The following is a 9,189-nucleotide window of genomic DNA, read 5'->3' as shown; positions in this document are numbered from 1 at the left end:
TGTGTGAAGATAAGCAATGCTTTTATCATGTTGTCATGCTAATTTTATCATTGGGATTTCTCTTTAGCAATTGAAGACAATGGGCCTGATTTTGAATTAGGAGTAAAGCAAATAAAAGGAGCAAATTTGCACCTGGGCAAAACCATGTTGCATTGGAGGGGAGGTAAATTTAAAATGTGGGGACAGATATATAGTTGGGGTAGCGCATGTCCTAGACCAACTTTAATTTCAGTGTAAAAATAAAGCTATCAAGTATTTGTGTGCTACATGAAAAACCAGCCAGTATTTTCCTTGCGTGCAAAAAAATAAGTCAATTTGTGCCCCTTGTATTGTAACATGGTTTGTCCAGGTGCAAAGTTGCTCCTTTTCTTTGCTTTGCTCCTAACTCAAAATCAGGCCCATAAAGTACCTTCCAATCATTGTAATAAATACAAATACAATATATGAAGAAAAATGATCTATACAGATTAATTTATGGCCGTCTCTTTTACTAAACCCTTGAACAGATATAGTCAACAGTACTATTAAATTGGCAATATGTTGTTATATGTGTGTTTTAAATCTAGATTTGGGATGACATATATTACTATGGACAATTTATGTTTAAATGACTAGACGTGCTCTAAAGAGTGACGTGATGACCTGTAAAATGGCATGAGAATATCTGCTTACAATCTGCAATGTCATATGAAATGTGACATGGGGGTAGGCATATAAAGGGCCAAAAGATGGATCATCATCATCATCATTTACAAACATTAATAAGACAATACTGGGTAATACATACAGACAGAGAGGTAAGAGGGCCCTGCTCGCAAGCTTACAATCTATAGGACAATGGGAGTTTGAAACACCACATCATATTGCACATTGGACCAGCTAGAATGCAAAGTCAAAAAATATTTAGGGGGCTGTGTGATCAGTCACACAGCAATGTTGGTCAGAGGGTTGTATGTCTTCTGTTATAAGGAATATAGAGACCACTTTTATGAAGATGAGTTAATTGCACAACTAGTTACACTTAATGGAGTGTAGAAGACAGGTCAATCTTAAAGATTAGGGGCCTGATTCATTAAAGATCTTAACTTAAGAAACTTCTTATTTCAGTCTCCTGGACAAAAACATGTTACAATGCAAGGGGGGCAAATTAGTATTCTGTTTTGCACATAGGTTAAATACTGACTGTTTTTTCATGTAGCACACAAATATCAACTTTAAATTTCAGTGTACAAATAAGCTATCAAGTATTTGTGTCCTACATGAAAAAACAGTCATTATTTAACTTATGTGCAAAACAGAATACTAATTTGCACCCCTTGCATTGTAACATGGTTTTGTCCAGGAGACTGAAATAAGAAGTTTCTTAAGTTAAGATCCTTAATGAATCAGGCCCTAGATCTAAACCGCACTTGACTGGTTATGTTGGACAATTTGTCATTTAAGTGTCTTCACTTAATGAGAGATGAATTTGAGCATGAAAAATTGAATATGTCCTATTTTTCCTGTACACATCCACCTGTATTATGTGAAGAACCCATGTGTAGGTGCTTAAGGATTAATGATCCCCTGTGTCTCAATCTAACATAAGAAAAATGTAAGCAACTAGGATGTAATAAAACCACTGGTACTGTGTGTGTGTGTGTGTGTGTGTGTGTGTGTGTGTGTGTGTGTGTGTGTGTGTGTGTGTGTGTGTGTGTGTGTGTGTGTATGTGTATGTTAGGGAATTTAGACTGTAAGCTCCAATGGGGCAGGGACTGATGTGAATGAATTCTCTGTACAGCTCTGCGGAATCAGTGGTGCTATATAAATAATGGTGATGATGATGATGATGCAATAGTCTTAACTCTGTATCTTCTTATAAGACATCAATTCAGAGCCGTTCTCATTTGCTGGAACCATTAGACATACATACGTAATGCAAAACTGAGGATTACTCAAAACATAAGAGCGTTCAAGTTTTCAAACCTACATAACTGTGGGTTGAAATAACACCCAATATTACATCTATTATTAGAATTATAATACTAAAATCCTAATGTTACCATGAAGTGAGCTGTTCAGTTGGTAGTAAAAGAAAGCAATCATGTCTGGGTAGTGTAATTTAGGAAGGGTTTTTGTGATAAACAATGTTCACAGTGAAGAGACCAACTTTTGGTGCATAAATTAAAAACATGAAATGTCTCAACTCAAGTCAATATTTTTCTGTGATTGATTTTCTTGTAAAGTATTGACAGCATTCAAAGCAAATAAAATCTGACCTTGTATGGGGAAGATTAATTTATCACAGATTCTAAGCTTATCTGTCAATGATTGATTGATTAGTTTAATGATTAATTTGGTGATTAGACCAGAAATGCCATTAGCCATTATCTAGCAGGTTGTCAAGGTCTTCCATTAGTAAACAAATACTGATTTACTAAAATAAAATAAATCAGTCTTATTTTTAATTAATGCCAATCCACCATGAAAGTCAATCAATACATGTTAACTTAGCGCTCCATAAGACGTATCATCATAATATTTAAGTAGACCAGACTTGAACCAGAAGAATGACTGTTCTGATTGTCTTCCACAAAACTTTTTTTTTATTATTGTTTTTTTAACTGGCCATATTGTACACTTCCTGTCAGGGTGTTATTTTCATAGGCCGGAGTTTTGAAAGACTTGTGGCGTATTGAAAGACACTCAGGGATTTGGTTACAATTCCAGCTGTTTTCTGCAACCACATAAATCTTGTCTTTGCCCAATTCTTCGGGCACTACTTAAAAAAGCAAAAAAAATTACATACTAAATATATATTTTCCAGAAGAAAATGTTTTAACATGTTATTATGCTGCAGTTTCCTGTGTATTCCATTTAATTGTTCAATACTCTGCACATGTGGCTTTTAAAGACTGTTTTAAAAGGTGCACAGAGGGCACCTTTAGAGTCGGACGCAAAGTCCATTTCAGGCGCATTGTGCACATTTCCACTGACGCGCATGCGCAGTGAGCATCAGTTCCGTCTGCTTTTCAGACGCAGTGTACACTGCGACAGCTTGCGTCTCAGTACGAGGGAAAGGGTGGAACACAGAGTTATGTAGGCGTGACCGTGAATAATTTAGATACTATGAGCTTCAACCCGCAAAAACAACCCTAGACGGATCAAGACGCAGGCGGAACACACGTCAAAAAAGACTGAAAAGTGCGACAGGAATTAGGTGGCGCAAGTAGTTAGCTAGCTGCAGGAACTGGTCGCAGCTCAGTAATGTATTACGAGTGGCATGCAACTGGGTTTGCATGCCACTCGTAATACCCTACCAAGCTGCGGCACACTCCCACTCTTGCTCTTGCTTGTATGTCTTAAGCTGGGTACACACTACAGAAATTTCAACCAACTTTTTATGCCGAGCGATTTTACATGCGATCGATGGTCCGATCGCTCGGTCCATGGACTGCATACACACTAGCCTTGTTTAGGATGATAAAGGGAAGAGCGGACGTCCCTTTAGCGACTTTTTACAGCCATGTTGTCATGACTGTAATTTCGTACTCACGGTTGTGGATCGGTCGGGAGTTTATACACACTACACAACGGAAACGAGATTGGAACGAAAATATTAAACGGTACGACCAACCAAATGAGGCGACAATCGTCCATTTGGGCAGACTTTCGACCATCGTGTCACTGCACACGCTCACCCGACTTTTGAACGAGCGGTCGTATGTCGGCTGATTGAGCTGATTATTGGACGAAAACCGTGTAGTGTGTACCCAGCTTTAGATGCACGTTGCGTCCGACTCCAAATGAGGCCCATTGTGTATTGGAAGCAATATAGCTCATGTACCAATAAGGAAAAATAACACTGTCTGTATATAACACCTTATTTGCACCTCATTTACATATGATTAGATCACCTTTCTTAATTACTCTACCAGCACTGTAAGGACTTATGTGGGAACTGCTGTTAATTAAATCTCTATAGGTTCTACAGAAAAGGCTGATCTTTTATATACAAATGATTATAATATCCTGCACAAGTTTCGATAATATATGCATAAACTATTATATATAATATATGTACAAATAGTGAGTTGTTTTCATTGCTTATAATAGGTGAGTTTTAAGTTCATTAGGAAAATGTGTATAGTATATAAAGCAATGAACTGTTTGCTGTAAGTTATTAGAGCTATTAGAAGTTACCTTGAATTTCTGTGACCTTTATCTTGTAATAGCCAAATAATTTACAATAGGCAGTGCTTAGTTTCAGTTGTATTTTACATCCAATACAAAAAAAAATATTTTAGGATTAAGAGTGAAAAAGACACATAAGTGAGCAATTTTCAAATAAAATAATCCATCGTTTTGAAGAGGCCAAATGTTATGCTGAAAAGTGGACAAACGTTTCGACGTCTTTGACATGTTGTCACCAGCACATGCAGTAAAGGATCTGAGATTACACTTTGCTCCACACTAGTAATTTATAATAGTGATGGCCTAAAATAGATTTCTTTTTAAAGTAATGCACTCCTGTGTGTATATGCCATCAGCTTTGCCTTTCTAAAAAAGCATCCACGTATTTATTTATTTTAAATAGATTTACAATGTATTAGGCCAAAACATATTTTACTTAAGTGTGAGTTTATTTGTTGTTTTTTGGCTGTTTTTGTGTTCTCTCTATCACATGTTCTGCAACTTCTTAGCATACCACTTAGTGTATCAGTTTCCTGAGCTCCTAGACTATCTGTCTACAGTTAGAGAGTCTCATTGGTCATAAATAAACACATATTGTGCTATACATACTTCTGGATGGAAGCAGAAAAATTCTTAAAATGACAGAACATTCTGGTGCTACTATAAAAACAAGACACTTTCATTATACTGGAGATCGCGGCTTGCAATTCATAATCTCTTTTTGCCTTTCTACTGTCAGTCTGTCATGTAACTGGTGATTTCTTCATCAACATTGGCTATCATGCTATGTGCTGCAATAATCAAAAAATAATTATAGTAATATGTGATATGTAAATAGAGAAAGAGAGTGAGAGAGAGAGGGGGGGTATGTATATATATATATATATATATATATATATATATATATATATATATCGTGTGACATGCTGCAAAAATAAAAAAAAATATTATAGTAATACGTGGATATATATATATATATATAAATATATATATATATATATATATATATATATATATATATATATATTGCGTGACGTGCTGCAAAAAAAATCATAGTAATATGTGTGTGTGCGTGTGTATATTACATCATCATTTATTTATATAGCGCTACTAATTCTGCAGCGCTGTACTTTGAACTCACATGTGTGACGTGCTGCCAAAATAATTATAAAATATATGTGTGTGTGTATATATATATATATATATATATATATATATATATATATATATATAATATAATACTTTTGTCAGTTTAAAAACCTATTTCCAAGATAATCATTACTCACTGCTTTTCTGTTTTTCCTTCTGGACAATTAATCAATGAAGGGCTGTAGAGATATAATATAAATATATTAAGAATACCATTGAGATTAGTTTAAAACTAACATGTCATGCAATTATACGGGGGAAATGTGTATTTACAAGTGCCACTGTTCTAGTGTTTTAGCAATCTGTTAGCTTGATTACTTTAGTTTCTGTAAATAAATCAAGTTAATTATGTGTGTCTTTTATTATAAAATACATCACACCAGCACAAAAAAATGTTTGTTCACGCTTGCATAACAATGCTCTGCTAATAAACACGCTGAGACCACCTTTAGAAAAAGGTTGATTGCTGCAGGCAGCGGCCCCCCCCTCCCTCTGGGGGGGATTAGAGGGTTGGTCAGGGGGGTGGGTCCTGCATTCTCCTGGTATAAATATTCATTAGAGCAGTTTCTGAGCACAAGTAAAGCGCAGAGAGTGAGGCGGAGTACAGGGCAGCCCTCATTTACCCAGGTACTTTGTACAGGACGCATCTTGCACAAATAGCAACTAGTTTTCTGTGGATTGTCAGGTGAAGCTGTCACTTTGGATTTACGACCTTTCTGCAGACTGGAGGAGCTTGTTATATTCTTCCTGCTGGGTGAACTTATTTTTGCTTCCGAACTAACTGTGCCTCAACTCTCCTGAGTCAAGTTGCTGGGAGTTGCTGGATCTGATGCTACTGGCGAGCTGTGAGTGGCAGAAAGGTGAGGAGAGGACCCTGGGCTGTGACAACGGATATAACAGATAATCCACGGGACAGCTCACAGTGACCTGCAGTGATTTATATCAGAGACTGTGCGCAATGGAGAGGTGCTGCTGGCTGGAGATGTACCTGCTGCTGCTTCTGTTCACCGGGTCGTGGCTGCCCACAGCCCACAGTGCTGCTGCCAAGGACCTGACCTGCCAAGAGATCACTGTGCCTCTGTGCAAGGGCATCGGCTACAACTACACGTACATGCCCAACCAGTTCAACCACGACACGCAGGACGAGGCTGGCCTGGAGGTGCACCAGTTCTGGCCGCTGGTGGAGATTCATTGTTCCCCCGATCTGAAGTTCTTCCTGTGCAGCATGTACACCCCGATCTGCCTGGAGGACTATAAAAAGCCGCTGCCGCCCTGCAGGAGTGTGTGTGAACGGGCCCGTGCCGGCTGCGCTCCGCTCATGCGCCAGTACGGCTTTGCCTGGCCGGATCAGATGCGCTGCGACCGACTCCCGGAACAAGGCAACCCGGACACGTTGTGCATGGACTACAATCGCACAGACGTGACCACGGTGGCGCCCAGTCTGCCCGAGCCACCGCAGCGGCCCCCGAAAGCCCCCACTCATCCGCACAAGGGCAAGACGCACGTGGAGACTCCAAAGAGTAAGCCAAGACCCCCGGCTGGCTGCGAGCCGGGCTGCCAGTGCAGAGCCCCCATGGTGCAGGTGTCCAACGAGAGGCACCCTCTTTATAACAGGGTGAGGACCGGCCAGATCCCCAACTGTGCCATGCCATGCCACAACCCCTACTTCACCCCCGAGGAGAGGACCTTTACCAACTTCTGGATTGGACTCTGGTCTGTACTCTGTTTTGCCTCCACGTTTGCCACAGTGTCTACCTTCCTGATAGACATGGAGCGCTTCAAGTACCCCGAGCGCCCCATCATCTTCCTGTCCGCTTGCTACCTGCTAGTCTCTGCTGGCTACCTGGTGAGACTGATCGCTGGCCATGAGAAGGTGGCTTGCAGCCGGGAGCATGACCTAGAGCACATCCACTATGAGACCACCGGACCTGCCCTCTGCACCCTTGTTTTCCTGCTCATCTACTTCTTTGGCATGGCCAGCTCCATCTGGTGGGTGATCCTTTCCCTCACCTGGTTCCTGGCAGCTGGCATGAAATGGGGCAACGAAGCCATTGCTGGATACTCACAATACTTCCACCTGGCGGCCTGGTTGGTACCCAGCATCAAGTCTATAGCTGTGCTAGCCCTCAGCTCAGTGGATGGAGACCCAGTGGCTGGCATCTGCTACGTGGGCAACCAGAATCTGGACAATCTGCGGGGCTTTGTTTTGGCCCCCTTGGTTATCTACCTCTTCATCGGCAGCATGTTCCTGCTGGCCGGATTTGTGTCCCTGTTCAGGATCCGCAGTGTCATCAAACAAGGGGGCACAAAGACTGACAAGCTGGAAAAACTTATGATCCGAATAGGTATATTCAGCGTTCTCTATACGGTGCCAGCTACCATCGTGGTGGCATGCTTCTTCTATGAACAGCACAACCGCCAAGGCTGGGAACTGGCGCACAACTGCAACTCCTGCCTACCTGAACTGGCACAGCCCCGCCGGCCGGACTATGCAGTCTTCATGCTTAAGTACTTTATGTGCTTGGTGGTTGGCATCACTTCTGGGGTATGGATTTGGTCTGGGAAAACCATGGAATCCTGGAGGGCTTTCTGTACACGGTGCTGTTGGGGCAGCAAAGCAACTGGTGGGTCCATGTACAGTGATGTCAGTACTGGGTTGACTTGGAGGTCTGGCACTGCCAGCTCAATGTCTTATCCTAAACAGATGCCCTTATCTCAGGTCTAAGATGGACAGGAAAATGGGAGGGGGAAGGGACCTGAGAGCTGAAGACCTAACCCAAAAGCCCCCTTCTTTCTTTAGTTTCTTGCTATTAGCATGATAATGAACTCTTAATGGTATCCATTAGTAGGGACTTGAATGACTGGTCAGAACAATGTACCTGGTATTGAAGCCTCCCTGATTTCTCTCCATTTATATGCAAGGAGCATTACTGAAACCGTAATTTAACTGACCAGGGGCAGAGGATTGTCCCTGAGTTGCAAAAAAATTAGGCAATAATTTTATTATGCTGCTGTCATGTTAACATGTATGGGGTAACCTCGTTTTCTATTTTTATTTCGCTGGATATTATGTGTGTGAGTCCGTAAGAAAAATTTTTTCTGGAATTCCTAGGGTCCCCCCCCCCCCCATCAGTGCCAATATGTCTACAAATGCCACAATCCCAGATGCCTTGTGGCACCCCCGGGTCACATGACAACAACGGGGAATGGAAACTGTTAATTAGCCAAGCAAATGCCTTAAACCTTGTCTTAATTAAAAAGAAAAATCACCCCAAGTAAATACGGGTTTCTTACACTACAGGATGTATTTATATAAACAATTGTTTCAACGTGTAATATGTGTAAAATATGTACATATACAAAGTTATAACATTGTGTAAATATTTGTATAAAGTTTAGAGGCTTCTTCATAAGAACAAAATAATTGATTATTCTATTTTGTCAATAAAATATTTTTTATAAATGTTACTTAAAGTTCTATCTTACTTTTTTATCTAAATCTTTGGTGTTCTTGGGTTCCATACTAATTGTCTTAGTGAATTCAGGGGTTAATTCGACTAAGTTCAAATATTTGTTTTTGACATTTTCTAAATAAGTGCATTCACATTGGTATGAATTGGTTATCTTTACAATTATATTAGTCTTATTCCACAGAACAAATGACCATTAGTTTATACTATACCTGCAATTACAGATCCAAGAAATAATCTCTTACTCGGTGTTAAAATGTCAAATCGGTCAATTTGCTGGACTAATTTAACAGGTTAACATCATAGTAACCTTTTATACTTAACTTGTGTATATAAAACGTGCTTCTTTTGTCAGCAGAGAATGCATTGTGTGTCTGTCAAGCCTAAGTCCATTTAG

The 9,189-nt window shown here is 40.2% G+C and overlaps 1 protein-coding gene across 1 annotated transcript; it reads left to right on the top strand.

Annotated features, from left to right (window-relative positions):
- Positions 1 to 5,895: 5,895 nt before the first annotated feature.
- Positions 5,896 to 8,790, top strand: FZD8 (frizzled class receptor 8). Its single transcript, XM_075212070.1, has one exon. It carries the CDS (start codon positions 6,281 to 6,283, stop codon positions 8,045 to 8,047), a length of 1,767 nt encoding a protein of 588 aa, XP_075068171.1. The 5' UTR covers positions 5,896 to 6,280; the 3' UTR covers positions 8,048 to 8,790.
- Positions 8,791 to 9,189: the final 399 nt, after the last annotated feature.

This window comes from Mixophyes fleayi, chromosome 5 (assembly GCF_038048845.1).
Source record: "Mixophyes fleayi isolate aMixFle1 chromosome 5, aMixFle1.hap1, whole genome shotgun sequence".
Lineage (NCBI taxonomy): Eukaryota > Metazoa > Chordata > Amphibia > Anura > Limnodynastidae > Mixophyes > Mixophyes fleayi.
This window is presented reverse-complemented; position numbering and strand designations above follow the sequence as displayed.